General features: G+C 33.5%; 1 protein-coding gene across 1 annotated transcript in view; it reads left to right on the top strand.

Moving 5' to 3' along the window:
- Positions 1-16,365, top strand: part of COL11A1 (collagen type XI alpha 1 chain) — a 209,538-nt gene that overhangs the window by 93,358 nt on the left and 99,815 nt on the right. Inside the window, exons 25-31 of the mRNA XM_062191844.1 lie at positions 1,924-1,977; positions 3,113-3,157; positions 4,295-4,348; positions 4,430-4,474; positions 10,232-10,285; positions 11,559-11,666; positions 14,267-14,320. Coding sequence (XP_062047828.1) covers positions 1,924-1,977; positions 3,113-3,157; positions 4,295-4,348; positions 4,430-4,474; positions 10,232-10,285; positions 11,559-11,666; positions 14,267-14,320 — 414 coding nt within the window. The remainder of the gene's footprint in view (positions 1-1,923; positions 1,978-3,112; positions 3,158-4,294; positions 4,349-4,429; positions 4,475-10,231; positions 10,286-11,558; positions 11,667-14,266; positions 14,321-16,365) is intronic.

Here is a 16,365-nt window from a genome sequence, read left to right as displayed (position 1 = left end):
TTTCAAAACAGGAGTACTATTGGAAATGTCCTATGAATTCAAGATAATAGATTCCAAAGATGACTTTTAAATCTGTACTATAAATGAAAGATTTCATTCTGGGACATTTATATTTTATTTTTATTTTTTAAAAAAATATATTTATTTAGTTGAAAGGCAGAGTTACAAAGAGAGAGAGGGAGAGGCAGAGAGAGAGAGATTCCATCCTCTGGTTCATTCCCCAACTGGCCACAACAGCCAGGGCTGTTTGAATTATGGTTCAGTATGATTGATGGCTAAGACTACTTTTTTTTTACATTTTTGATACATGAACTGAACATTATCTGTGATTTAAGTTTTGAATTCACAATTTGTATCATTTATAATTTAATTGCTTTACAAAAATGATGTAACTGTGGGCTCAGTATGAAATAACAATATATGAGATGGTGGGACTTTGAAGACATCCATAGAAACCTGGATTCATTCCAGTTGCAATTCTATCACTAATTGACTTTTGTTAATTTACCCAAACACTTAGATGATTGCATTTCATGAAATTCCTTAAGACTTAACAAATTGTTTTGTTAAAATCTAAAACTTATTATACTCATTCAGCTTTATTCCCATGTGTTTATGGAAACAAAAAGCAGTTAAGGAAACAAGACAAATATTCTGCTGTCATGAAACTTCCATTCTAAATGAGATGGATTGATTTTAATTTGATTAAAAAAATCATAGTGTAAGATTTTTTATGTTTCTTGTATATTATAGTCACACAAAAATCTGCATAATATTATACACAAGGTTATTGTCATAGAAGTTTTACATTTTTCAATAAAGACAATTAATAGAGTAGTTTTATTCAGTCTATTTTGTTTTGAAGAAATAAGACCATTGTTTTGGGAGCAAATGATAATTTAAGTGATAGGCAAAATGGTACTGTTAAAATTTTGGTTTTTATGCTAATTACTACATAATTTTAAATAACTTGACAGAATGTTACTGCAGGTTGGTAAAGAAAACTTTCTTCTAAAACTTTATCAGTCAACATACATCCAATGCTTGTCCTGAGTGTTCCTGTAAAACTTCAAAAGCCCTAAACTATATCCAGCATTTAAGCCTGCTTATGCATCCTTATACTTTCAACAGTTTCTATAGTATGACTGATAATTGGACAAGTAAACAATAAAGATTTGGGCTCGAAGGCCTTGAAAAAGCTAATATTCTCTGCAGAATAACTACTTTTCTCCCAAGAAAGGGAATGCTTCTTATCACAGTGGTGTTTGCCAAATGTATCGATAATCTAGTTAAATGAGTCTTGAAACCTTCCCATTTGCAGTTGAACAGGGAATAGAGTGATCTGTAGAATAAATCTTTTGCAATAATTTACTAGTTGCAAATTAAAGTATTATATTGTGCCATTTTAATATCATGTTTATTTTTCTTACTGTAATATGAAGAACTATCATACTATAACATATTTCTTTAAACATTTCAATAATTACTGATGCTTCATTTATGTTAGTATGCAATTATTTGAATTGGCCCTTAATATTTTATTGATGGAAATACCCGATATTAGCTTCTTCAATGTGCAACAACGGATTTCTGACATATTTTGTTTCCCTTTTTGTTCTCTAAGCTCTAGTCTCATTGAAGTATGCAAAACTAATTTGATAAATTTAAAAAAGTATACTTTTAGGACTGCCAAGCTGGCTAAAAACTGGCACATTTCTGACATCTGTTACATTTTGTTTTCATTATCTTTATATATTATTTCTTTCATATAATAAGTTAAAAATTACTATTATATGCATTCCTTACAGATAAAAGCAAGTGACTCAAACTAACAATATGATTAATGTCATATTTATGTTTATGAATTCAGAGATGTTTGTTATTGTTCATTTGTTTTAAAATAAAAACTGTCTTTTTGATTAGGGACCACAAGGAAAGCCAGGGCTTGCAGGGCTTCCTGGGGCTGATGGCCCTCCTGTAAGTAACAGTTGTGTGATCACTGAAATTTCTGTGTATTATCTTCAAATATAGATGTTACATGTGTTTTTGAAATGATTATATAAAGTCAGTTATAAAAGTAAATTGAGCCAGTAATTAAGACAGTAATCGCTTTAGAGAGATCAACCTTGATCTCATCATGTCACATCCATATTGAAAAATCTAATGAGCTCTTGATGGCCTTTGGATGAACTCATTCTGGCACTCTAGCCCAGGACTTCCCGGCATCTTGTATTTTCCTACTTTGTTGAACCATGAGTGCCAGGAAAACAGGTCTACTCACTTATTTCTGAAGATACTCTAAACTTTGTATCACTGTACCTTTCTTTATGCCCATTTATTTTATAGAAAGTATATCTCTATTCTCTTCCTTTTCAAAATACGTGTTTTTAATAGTGTAGGTAAAACTCCTTAAGATAAACAAATTTCCTCATAAATTGTCCATGAAAACTCTTACGGTTTCAGGGGTTTCCTCTTTGGAAATTGCAGCAATCTTTATTATTTATCTTCATGTAGTAATGAATATTAATGACAACTATTACTTTTAAAGTTTGTTATTTATACTTTTGTAAATTATTTACTCAGATTTTTGAGATTTAGGATTCATGATTCCTCATTCTTGTTGAGTGTAACTGTGATGTAGTTATATATTTTTCTTTACTGAATCTGAGTAACTCCACTGTTAATGATATCATATTTATAATCTTGTTATATTTTCAGTCATCTAACCCATATACTTTAGTTGTTTTTAAAGATGCATGTATTATCATTTGATCAATATGTAAAATATAAGTCAGATTTAAATACTTTTGTGTACAACTCTATTTGAGACTAGGGTTTAATTGTTAATAAACAACATTTATCACTTTGCATGCTTTTTCCAGGCTCTTTCAAGTGCATTATGTACTTGATGAAACTTAACAATAATCTAAGTCAATTGTATTTCCTTCTAAATGCTACAACTTCCAATGTTTTTTTATATAGACTGGTATTCAATATATTTTGAAAAAAAGAGTAAGATATCAAAAGGCTTTAAGAAACAGCCACTTTCACAGTATTGTCAACCGCCATTAATATTGCATCTTACTAATGTATGTATTTTTGCTAAATATAGGGTCACCCGGGAAAAGAAGGCCAGTCTGGAGAAAAGGGAGCTCTGGTAAGATATATACTATCCATTTAAATGTAACTATCAACTCATTTCCAGGTTAAAAAAATGCCTTTATTTGGTCATCTTTATAATAAATATTTATTTCTGTGACTATGAGAAAATAAATACCAGGAAATATTTCATCACTATCTGTGAATATGTTTTTACTTCCTAAACAAATTTTGGTAATATTTAAATATAAACACTTATCTGTAGTTATTTTTAGTATCAAAAATGCATGTGCCAAAAAATTTTAAAAATGCATGTGCCATGGATAGGTAATTTTAAATTCTGTAATAGTAATTTTATAAAATGGATTTTGATTTTTGAAAAATTACTCTGAAGTCAGGAATAGACCTATGTTTTGTATATGTAGTATATGTGGACCAAATGATTATGGATTACGATAATGAAATTGAACAAGACTTAATAACATTAACATGCTTAGGTAACTGCAACTTTATCTTTACATTTTGTTTTCTGGTGACATTTAACCAAGAGAGGATATTAAATTTTAAGAACATCAGTTGTCCAAATATCTAAATTAAATATCAAAATAAAAGTTATTCAGTGTTTGTTAGTACAATTTTGGGTTACAGTAACAGGGGCAGGAAAATTTTTTTAGAGTTGCTAGTCTTAGAATCATTAAAATCTCAGCACAACTGAAGAAATTGGAAGTCCTATTTTATACATTGTTTTCTTCAGGTTGACTAGAGACCTGAAGCCGACTATGGAAAATATATACTCTTGATCATTTTCTTGATGAAGAAAAGTATAAATTTATATAATTTTTTCATTAGAAAGCATTGTTTCTATTGTTCAGTCTATAATTATATATTGTAGACATTGAGCTCAATGACTTTTTCAGGTTTAAAACATTAGCTGTTAATTATGTAACTGTTGACATTATTTCACATATTTATGATGTCTATCAATTTGCCCATTTAGGTATCTTATTTTTAGCATGATTACACACATTGATAAGTTTGAATAACTGTAGCAGAAATGATAAACTACTCAAGAAATATTTACCAAATATTAATATAATAATACCATTTTCTTGTAATTGATTCAGAAAAATTATATAACATGAATAAGTAGTGCTTTTGATGTATTCTATTTTAAATTGCAATGGATCTCTTTCAGGGTCCTCCTGGTCCACAGGGACCTATTGGCTATCCAGGTCCCAGAGGAGTAAAGGTGAATATTAAATTGTTTTCCTATTGTTTAATTTCAATGTAAAATATTATAGTCACTAAATATGTCTAATTTATTTCATAGGGTGCAGATGGTGTCAGAGGTCTCAAGGGATCTAAAGGTGAAAAGGTAAAATATACTTAGGTTGTTTTGATTTCTCTCTCTCTCTTTCTCTCTATATAAAATACCAAAATGTTAATTCATTCAACAGATATTTCATTCATATTGAGTAATTGTTTACAAATCAGGCAATGTTTGTTAAATTTTGAACTCTGTAATCCTAGAAACATTTAAAAAAACTTTTTTATTCTGGGATGAGGATTAAATTAAAGGTATAACATATACATAGTCCTACATCCCTTTTTTCTTACATGTGTTGAGCTATTGTATATCACTGAGTTGGTCTTGTGATTAAGTTTGCTACAGGATTTGGACATTCTCCAATTGTATACATGAGGAAGGTTTATTTCTTTTACTGTCTACTTATATCACCAAAATTCATAAACTAAGATGCAATGTGAAATGTGAAAACATGGAAGGTAGAAATACTCTTAAACAAATGGGTAGAAAGGAAATCTTTCTATATGATACTAGACACAAAGCCAAAGTGTCAATTAGAGCAAGATAAAATTGCACCAAGACAGATGTAAAATGAAAGGATGTATCTCACTTTGCATAAATATGGCATCTTTTGTAGGGCATTTATAAGTTCACTGAGGTTGGCTGAAGAACATGAAATTTATTTTTTCCTGGAAAATGCTTAATAGAGTATACATACCCAACTAATTCACTGAATATGTTGAAATGCCAAGGGAATTATATTACTCAGAATTGGTATTGGCTTAATTCTTACTACAAAATTCACTCCTGAACCAAACCTAAAAAATGTGTTATGTGTCTCATACAATAGAATGGAAAGACAGTTGAATAATTTTTGTAGCCTTTTGATAAACAAGTTATGCCATGGTATACCATGGTAGTAGGTTTGGTGAGTGGCATATGGATACTAATTTTATTCTTAGTCCATTCTATTATATGAGACACATGACACATTTTGAATCAATTCAGCTACTTTGATAATTCCAACTCACCTTGATTATTACAGCACTTCATGATATGGTGTGCTACTAAGTGGACAGTTGAGCGCAGTGATGGTGAATTTACAATTATTTATAGGTCACTTGTGCTAAAAAATATTGTCCGAAGTTGGTAGTTTGCTTATTCACATATTTTAAAGTCACTTCAATTGTTTTATCTGAATTAGTGCTGGCCAAAAATTTTCAGGAAGATGGGGGCTGTAACTAAAAGAAAGTTGTTTAATTGAGAGGAGTGTTGTGAATTTGCTGGAAAGGAAAGTTGCAAAATGACAGAGGTAAATGAAATTATTGATGATGAGAAATATGAAGAAAGACCCATAATAAAGGAAAAGAAAAACAAGGCTATATGGTTTGTATGTGGGAAAACATGTAGAGATCATTGTTTTGTGAGTTCATAAAAAACAAGTATGATGAGAATAAATTTTAAAATTAGGAATTAAAGTGCTGAGTTTTTATTCTAGTTCTCAGAGTAGCTAAATGTGTGGACTTCAAGATTATTTTCTATGAGCCTCATTTTAAGTCTCTTAAATAAGAACATTTTCCTAAGAAATCTTCAAGATATTTTTCAGCTAAATAGTATTTTCCTGGATTTAGAGAAACTCTATGAAATATTAATGGGCATATTCTAATGGTTAGAATTCTCCCTATTTTATTTTCTGTGAAGGACATTAAGTTGTCATTCTTTTTTTTCATATTTTTATTTATTTTATTTTATTTTATTTCATTTTATTTTAATTTTTTTGACAGGTAGAGTTATAGACAGTGAGAGAGAGAGAGAGAGACAGAGAGAAAGATCTTCCTTCTGTTGGTTCACTCCCCTAATGGCCTCTACGGCCAGCACTGCGCCGATCCGAAGCCAGGAGCCAGGTGTTTCTTCCTGGTCTCCCATGTGGGTGCAGGGGCCCAAGTGCTTGGTCCATCCTCCACTGCCTTCCCGGGCCACAGCAGAGAGCTGGACTGGAAGAGGAGCAACCAGGACTAGAACCTGGCGCCCATATGGGATGTCAGCACCGCAGGTGGAGGATTAACCAAGTGAGCCATGGCGCCAGCCCCTTGTTTTTTTATTTTTAAAAAATCATTAATTGACATATTTATTTGAAAGGGAGAAAGACAGAGACAGATGTCTCCCATCCTCCAACCCACTTTACAAATACCCAGAAAAGCCAGGTCTAGACCAGGGCAAAGGCAGGAGGCAGGAACCCATTCCAGGTCTCCCGTGGATGTGCCAGAGATCCAGCCAAGCAACCCATCACCTGTTGCTTCTCAGGGTGCATGCTGGCAGGGAGCTGGAATCTGGAGCAGTGCTAGGGCTTAAATCCAGGCACTCTGTGTCCCCAGTGGCATCCCAACTGTTGTGTCAGATGCCTGCCCTCTGATGCATTTTTAATAAATGACATTTATCATTTTCATGAGTATGTAAGATTATCAACTTTGTGTACTGTAAGAGATAAGGAAGTTGAAACTCTTTTCTGTTACCTATAATGATATTAATTGTTAACCTACAGTGAAATAGCATGTTAATATCCCAACAAGCATAAAAATTCTCTATTTTTTGATTCATATTTGCCCTTTGAACCTAAAGCATCACAGCCCAATCAACCAAACAACATAGATGAATTCCTTTTTGCTATCTTCTAACTCTGTATTTTCTTTTTTTTTTTTAATAATGGCTTTCAGTATGGTTACTTTAGTACTGAGAAGGTCACCAAATTTGTATATCATTTGCTTAAAAATGATCTCCTGGGACTAGTGTTGTGGTGCAGCAGATAAACCACCACCTGTGATGCTGTTATCCTATATCGGAGTGCTGGTTCAAGTCTCAGCTGCTCCACTCACTATCCAGCTTCCTGATAGTGCATCATGGGAGGCTGTGGATGATGGATCAGGTATTGGAGCCCTTACTATCCATAGGGGAGTTTGACATGGAGTTCCCAGCTCCTTGGCCTGTTGAGGCTATTTGGGGAGTAAACCAGCAGATGGAAGCTAGCACTCTATCTTTGCCTTTCAAATTAATAATTTTTTAAAACCTCCATTATTTAAGGATATTCCTAACAGTTGGAATTGTCTATATTTTTCTTTAGTTGTGAATTGTTGAGAACAAAAGCTTGACAGAAACACAATCACATCCATTGAATTCTGCTTTTTAAATAAATAAATGTCACTACCTGAAACCATCTAAAATCACTTACTGGCTTACTGCTTACTAGGTAACTGTAATTACCTCTCTATCTAGGGTATAAAGTAGTGAAGACAAAAGCTAATACACAGTTAAGTGGTCATTTTCAGCTCTTAAGCCTCCACCATTGTCCAATTACCTTTCAGAGGAAATCCTCTTCCTTACAAAGCTATTTTACCACTAAAATCTTAAAAGCATTTATTTTCTCTTCAAGAAAAAGCCTTGTCCTGTTAGAATTCTTTATTTTCACATATTCATTTGTTTATTTATTTTGCTTTTAACTTGAAAGAGAGGCAGGTGGAGAGAGAGAGAAAGAGGGAGAGAAGGAAGGGAGGAAGAAACTTTCGTCTGCTGCTTCACACCCTAATTGCCTACAACAGCCAGAGCTGGGCTAGGCTGGTGCCTGGAGCATGGAAATCAGTCTGAGTCTTCGTGTAGGTGACGGTGACCCAACATATTTAAGTGCATCATCTGCTGCCTTCCAAGGTGTGCATTTTGCAGCCTGTTGAATCAGAAATTGGGTAGTCAGGACTTTAGTCAAATCCTGCGATATGGAATGCATAGGTCCCAAGTGGTTTCTTAAGTCACCAGTGGAATTTGTTAAGTTATACAAGATATCAGTTTGTATTTCCTTTTTCTTTTTTTAAATTTTCCACAAATTCATACTAGATAGAGATTATGCTTTCCATGTTTTTTTTTTTTTTAAGATTTATTTATTTATTTGAAAGTCAGAGTTACACAGAGACAAAGAGAGGTAGAAAGAGAGAGAGAGAAGTCTTCCATCCGCTGGTTCACTCCCCAGTTGGCCACAATGGCTGGAGCTGGGCTGATCTGAAGGCAAGAACCAGGTATATCTCCTTTTTGAGGTCTAGGTTTCATACACCCATAATTATCTTCTATTTTGTATTCTCTGGACCTTTAACATACATTGCCATACTCATGTTGAAGCATGGGTGATATCCAAAACTTCACTTACCAAGTGACTATTGGGCTTTGTAGTTCTCAAAGGTCAAAAACATGTTAGGCCCTGGAGACTCAGAGGTTTACTAAGCATATTCCTTGTCACCTACTATCTGGTAAGAGAAAATGATCTATTTCCTACCAAATGTAGGAAAGCATATTGTTTCAATAGTAAATATTCATAAATATTCAGCGTGGTCACATAGAATGGAGAAGCTATGTTAGAGGAGAAGACTGAGTTCCTGGTAAACATAATGGCAGCATCATGGACTGACTCTTCAAGGAACTGTAGAGTATTCCCCAGTGGACACAGAAGGTCAGGGTTTGTAGGTGTGTTATGAATGGAACTAGAATTAATAAACTGTTTCTAAAATTGAATCTCAAGGTCTTAGGCATAGATGGAGCAGAGTGGAGAATCGTGATGAAAATCTGAAGACCTGAACAAGGGCTAGATCTTAGAGTTGGGGGTCCCATTACCGATTTGGAAACATTGAGGTATTTTGAAATGGGAGATGATAGAACCAGTTTTGTGTTTTAGAGACTTTACTTGGCGTAAGGGTGTAGGAGTGTAGGAGAATATGCATCTGTTCTTTAGATAACTAGCTTTGTTATCCTTCCCAACCTTAAATATTTTTTCTTAACACTCTGAAAGCTTTATCCACTTACTGATATCAATAGACATACAAAATCCCTTATCAAACTTTCTCTCAGTCACTTCTGCCTCACCACGACCGCCAGCACCATTGCCATCATCACCACGTGTTTTGGTTCCCTGAATATCAGTTTAACTTCTTGTATAACATAGTCACTGCAAATGTTCTGCCTTCCATTTTTATTGGTAAAAGAAAACATTTACAATACTTCTTAGTACTTTTTGGACAAAATAATTGCTCAATTAAAGTTATTGAACATAGGAGTAAATATTCTTTACAGACTTATTGTAGTATTACAATGAAAAGATAGTAATTTTTTCATGAAGTTTGCCTCTTAAAAATCTAGATTTCAAAAAAATTGGCAGAACTATGTCCATATTCCAAATTTATCCTCTGTTTGCTAAAGGGCACCAAGTTGTCAGTGTCACTGCTTTTTACATGAGATTTCATAATTAGCAATCTGCACAAAATGGGTATTATTTATTTGCTTATTATTACCTGAAAAGCGATTGTAATATAGAGCACAGGTTGGGCTAGATGGAGCTTATCTGAGTCATGTGGTACAAAATACATGATCTAAGGATGTTAGGCGTAAATTAGTAAACAAAGGGTAAAACTATTTCATTTTGTAGTTAAAGGCTCCTGTAATTGAAAGTTAAAAAAAATTATTTCAGTGTTTATCTTTTTTTGTCCAAATAGTTTAAGATCCATGCTGTAATAAGAGAATCATTATTTATCTCAGAAGATGCTATAGATTTAATAGATAGATTTATGAGAAATTCCCTAGAGTCATTTTATAACCATTAATTGTGAGACAATGGGAAGATTCTGGGAATGCAAGTGTAGCCCAGAGATGGAATAGGAAGAGGGAGGTGTCATAACTAAAACATGTATTTCTCAGATAACTGTCCTCTCATTATCAGAACTCCCTTGTCTAACCATATTTTATATTCTTTCAAGTGACTGATTAAACTCCTGCTTTATTCCTCATATTGTTTAGGGTGAAGATGGTTTTCCAGGATTCAAAGGTGATATGGGTCTCAAAGGTGATAGAGTAAGTAAAAGAAAGTTGGCATTAATATATAAATGTTTATCTATATTCTTTTTGTATGTCTGAATATATAATGCATAGGATAAATAAGACATTTGTACTTTGTACTTTCTGTGTCTTTGGTGACTTAGGTTTCCATGTGAATATTAGGTACTTTGTTTTTTGTGTTGATATTATGTATCATTGTTTTTAAATGTTATATTAAGCTTCCTTATGTTATGCAATTCAAACACATGTGCGCCCACACTCACACATGAATGAACCTCATAAATTTCATGGAAAATTAAATTAAATAATTAAGGTAGAATTAAGATTTATCTTGGTCCAAAACATTTTGAAATCGATGCAAAATATTTTATTACACTCATTTTCCATGAAAGTTTTGAAGACCTTCGTGTATGTGTATGTGCGTATAAGGTATGTATATGTGTGTGATTGAATACTATTTAGACAAAGCTTTAGAAAATTATAATAATTACTAAAATAACTTTTATGATAGATTTTTGATAGTTTGAAATTATTTCATATGTACTGAAGAGCTCTGCTGTTGGAAATTTCACACAGCTTTGCTGTGTGTAGATTTCATGAATTTTTTTCGTGTGGTATTCTTGAATTTAGATTGTAGAATAGTATTTTTTCTGGTTTTGAGTTTTATAAAGCTCAAAATGTTTTATTGATAATATTTATTTTATTGATAATATAATAATACTTAAATATGGGTACATTTGAGGAAATTGTCATACTGCTTGTACCTTCATTTCCATATAATTTACTTGAAATTGTGTCTAGGATGTGAGGTGATAACTTCCATATCACTGTTCTCAATGTTTCAAAGATAAAAAACTAAGTCTAAAATGAAGACATTTTTCTTGTGTTCTGAATGGTGATTTTCAGGTTACTGTTCTTCTTTTTCTCCTCCTCTTCTTCCTTCTCCTTTTCCTTCTCTTCTATTGCTGCTGCTGCTGCTTCTCTCCTGCTTTCTTTCTCTTCTTTTTCTCTTCAGTAAAGATGTGCCCAAAGCAGTTTAATGTCATGTGGCAGGTTAAGTAGTTTTCTAATATTCAAGTGTGTTCTGTTGTTTATTCAATAATGGTCAAGTGTGTTCTGTTGTTTATTCAATAATGGAATGACTATAAATCAAACACTTTCAAACTTCTTGATCATAAGCAATACATGAGTGACCAGTCAAGATTTGAAAAATCTAACTTGATGTTAGATAGACCTTCCAGTCTACCAATGTTTGAAGTTACAGGAATGTCTGCACTCTGCATTTCAGGGAGAAGTAGGTCAAATAGGCCCAAGAGGAGAAGATGGTCCTGAAGGGCCCAAAGGTCGAGCAGGTCCAACTGGTGACCCAGGTCCTTCGGGTCAAGCAGGAGAGAAGGTTGGTACCATATGTGAACTCATGGGTTCCCTTACAGGTGACAGTTCATTGTCAATGAAAATGTTTTTAACCACTGTAGAGGATTCTACTCAAATTCAGCAGAGTCATGTATGGTTAGAGAGGTGTCATAAGATGGTTTTGTGTATCTTTCTTCACTCATCCCCACTTGCTCCCCCTCTGCTCTCCTTAGTCATGCAGAATGAGCCATTCTCAAAGGTCTTCCACGTTAGGGGCGGAGGATTTGAGTGTGACTAAAAGATGAAAGAATTAATGAAAAAATTTTCACTTATCATTTTAGACTAAGTAGAAGCATCTCTGTACACCAAAATGTACATTTCTCTTTATTTTTCATATTAACATATATTCCCACTGAAGTATTTTAAAAATAGGCTTATATTCACATCCAGTTTCAAGAAATTTTTAATGTGAGTGATGACACAGGTATCAATGTTTAATAACATTCCTGGAGAAACACTGGGGTATATATTTTATATCAAAGATATTTGTAACTATACATTTCCATTTAAATGTAATAATTAGCCTCATTAAAATTATGTATTCATGGTTTGTTTAATGAAATGGTAAATTTTCAAAAATGTGCCATGAAATTAAAATGTTAAAAGTGGCTAGAAATATTCATGGCAAGTTATATCCCATTATGTACAGTAAAGCAAAATATAAATAATAATTATCTTTTGGCCTTATAATTTGAGAGATCTTTTTTGTATATGGGTCTACATTGTCTACAATGACCATACTATTATTCTACAAGATAAAGAAATTCTATGCTGTTTAAAATAATTATAATCTTACAGCTGACCTACCATCCTATCCCAGAAGGAAAATATATTATATAGAGAAACACATTTCCTCATGTCATTATCAGTCATCTGACGTCACAGTTCTTCTACAGTTCTACACTTTGAAATTCCTTCTATGGCTTCACACAATGAAAAACTTGGCCGTTTGTGTATTGATGAGAAGTCTCATAGAGTTTAGACAGCAGAAGGAAAAAGATCGATTAGGGGAAACAAAGGCTCACAAGGGTGTTTAGACCCTTTCAATTAAAGTACTCAGTTGCCAGTAGTATAAGATTATTTGGGCTATTAGGGACAAATATTCCCTGAAGCAGTTCTGAGGCATTAGGAATTTAGACTACTCTTTCACATTTTGTTAGTATTTGTCCATTTATTGAAGTTATATACTACCATATTGCAAACACAAAGTTTTTGTCTGGATTTATTTTTAAGTAACTCTCAAATGAATAAGAGCATATATTCTAATGTAGTAATTAACCTGGAACCAGCTTGCTTTGTGCTCATAATTAGAGAATTTCATTAACCTTGAAATCTATAATATAAAACAAGCTATGATCACTTAATGTATCCAAAGGGACATCATTATAAATATGCTTCTTAAGACTTGTTTGCACATTTTCCATCTGAAGAGTGCTTATCTATGCAGTGTTAATCATGACTCAGACAACTCTTTAGTTCAATCTGTATTAACAAGGTCATAAACCATGTTCTTAATTTCTTGCCTTCCTTCATCAAGTAAAGTATGTATTTTTTATTTATTAAGTTCTGCCTATCTTTTTACATTGCATGTACTGCTTTGGATTTGTTTGGTTCTATTCTTATTTCTAAACATACATTGGAAATAATAATACTTTATGTTTGCTAATGCTTCAGACTTAGTAAATAATATATTGTATATGACATATCTTTATAGTATATTATTAAATAAAATTATGCATAATAAAGTTCCACAAATACATTTTATTGAATTTATTTATTGTATTTATTTCTCCTTGTATTTTCTTATTAATGCTTTTCTCAGAAGGAAATTTCAAAGGACTAATTGTCTTGGAATAGTGTTTTAAAACTCTTAGTATTTGTTGCACATCATTGGATTTATAATTTATTTGTTATAGCACTTTCAGATTGAGAGGTAACCTCAATGTACAGGAACAAAAGAGTTGCATACCCAAGGACCAACGTGAAGGAATTAGCACTTGGCAAAAATCATCATTTCTTGCTGTCGCACTCAAATTTACTCAAATATTTGAATAAAAAAAGAAATTTAGCTCAAAATTTAGTTAAAAATTTTTTGGTTTATTTACTCAATGATAAAAATTTAAAAAGAAACTCATAACCACTTACTTTGTATCCAGACTGAGAGAAATAACATTATCAAAAAGATTACTTAGTTGGAACAACATCTGAATTTAGTTTCAACCTCAGAAACCTATTTAAAATAATATTTAATGTTGAAGAACTTAAGAGTTTTTCTTTAGTTATTCATTAGAGTTCACAAAATGTTCTCTTTGGATCAGGGTCATTGACCCCAAAAAGGTACTGTCACACAATTGAGGTTAAAGTAGGCAACAGTATAGAATTAGAAATATCTATAAAGCAGCTATTTTTTTTTATTATTCAGTGAAAACATACAATGAAAGTAAAGTATAGTTAAAAACTTTCAAATTTTCTTTTTGAGTATATAAACATGTGGTTCTAAAATCTAGAAAAATATATTAAAAACACTGTTGAAATTTAACTCAATCTAAATCAGTTTTATTATCACTATTTTTTCAACTTTAGGGGAAACTTGGAGTTCCAGGATTACCAGGATATCCAGGAAGACAAGGTCCAAAGGTAAAACACTTGATTTTTATAGTTAATCAAAAAAAATTTTTTTTTTTTTTGACAGGCAGAGTTAGACAGTGAGAGAGAGAGACAGAGAGAAAGGTCTTCCTTCTGTTGGTTCACCCCACAAATGGCCGCTACGGCCAGTGCGCTGTGCTGATCCGAAGCCAGGAGCCAGGTGCTTCTTCCTGATCTCCCATGCGGGTGCAGGGCCCAAGCACTTGGGCCATCCTCCACTGCCTTCCTGGGCCATAGCAGAGAGCTGGACTGGAAGAGGAGCAACCGGGACAGAACCGGTGCCCCAACCAGGACTAGAACCCGGGGGTGCTGGAGCCACCGGTGGAGGATTAGCCTAGTGAACCGAGATGCCAGCCTGTTAATCAACATTTTAAAGCAGTTAAAATCAGTCATCTCTGGTTACCTTATAGTTCGTTACATAGAGAAAATGGGTATGTAAAATATAATTTCACAACAGAAAATCACAGGGTGCCTGGGAACCTGGAGTACAGGGAGCACCGAGAGTCTAGGTGATTGAAGATTGCAGTATTTTAGCAGAAAAGGTCATGGCAGGTTATAATTGGTTACTTCCTTGTGACTGGAAGAAGTACTTATCCAGGAAAGATCACTACTGTATCTAGAAGTTATAAAGTGGATGATATGTGATGGATAACAACTTTTGATTTTGATTACCTTAAAGGTTTGAATTGCCACTGGATAAAAATATAGTTTTTTTTTTACAAGGATAATTGTCATATGACTGAGGGGCCCTTTGGATAATCCAGGATAATTTTATTTCATGAGTATTGATATAATTACCTCTGTTAATTCACTGTTCTCTCTAAGTAAGGTAACATTCACAGATTACAAAGAATTGGATACAGCTATGACTTTTTGTGGTTGCCACTCAACCTGCTATGCTACTCAAATGCCATTTTTGCATATATGAGATATTCATATTTAAGCATAAAATAGATGATTTTTTTTCTTTGACAGGCAGAGTGGACAGTGAGAGAGAGAGAGACAGAGAGAAAGGTCTTCCTTTTGCCATTGGTTCACCCTCCAAAGGCCACTGCGGCAGGCACACCGCGCTGATCCGAAGGCCGGAGCCAGGTGCTTATCCTGGTCTCCCACGGGGTGCAGGGCCCAAGCACTTGGGCCATCCTCCACTGCATTCCCTGGCCACAGCAGAGAGCTGGCCTGGAAGAGGGGCAACTGGGACAGAATCTGGCGCCCCGACCAGGACTAGAACCCGGTGTGCCGGTGCCGCAAAGCGGAGGATTAGCCAGTTGAGCCGCGGCACCGGCCAAAACAGATGATTTTTAAAATCATGTTTTACTGAGTACTAATTTTTCTCAAGATACTCATAGAACTCTACAATTGCAATTGATCTATTCAATCATTATTTTAAGTGAATTAATGAATTAATATATAAATCTTGGTTATTTGAGTAGTTATATTATTCTTTCATTTGTATGTACGTGAGACTCTATATCAATTGATGGATTGTCTATAATATTTTGACCCACTCAGGCATAACAGATAGAGCAGACAGGAAAAACTTGGCTATATAATATCCTTAAAAGTTATTTATTCAGTGTTCTGTAGATAGTGGAAGACAAAATGTCTTGCCTCTGACAAATATGAACTGCATGCATTGGGTTCACTCATCATCATGGGATGACGATATTTTGAGATTGCCAGGTTGTTTGCCTTATCATTTCTCATTGATTATTGCTGTGTGTAGTAGGACCTAAATCTAATGCTTTGAGTCTTTCTAAAATAATATTCAGAATATTATTAAAGGATATAAAAGCATCATTTAAGTGTTTCTGGCTATATTCAGAACACTGACGAATAGTTTTTACTTTTCAGTGTTCTCTCTAAAATAGTGCTTTGTCTACTAGTTATCTGCCTTTCAAATGTCAAGCATTTTCACAAATATTATGTTGAAGAAGGCTTTCATTACATAATTCACAGCTTAAGCTTAGTTTACTTCATGAATCCTTGATCTATTTACTAAGTTGAATTGCAATTGTGGTGATATTTTATTATCA

Source organism: Lepus europaeus, chromosome 5 (assembly GCF_033115175.1).
Source record: "Lepus europaeus isolate LE1 chromosome 5, mLepTim1.pri, whole genome shotgun sequence".
NCBI classification, from domain to species: Eukaryota; Metazoa; Chordata; class Mammalia; order Lagomorpha; family Leporidae; genus Lepus; species Lepus europaeus.
This window is presented reverse-complemented; position numbering and strand designations above follow the sequence as displayed.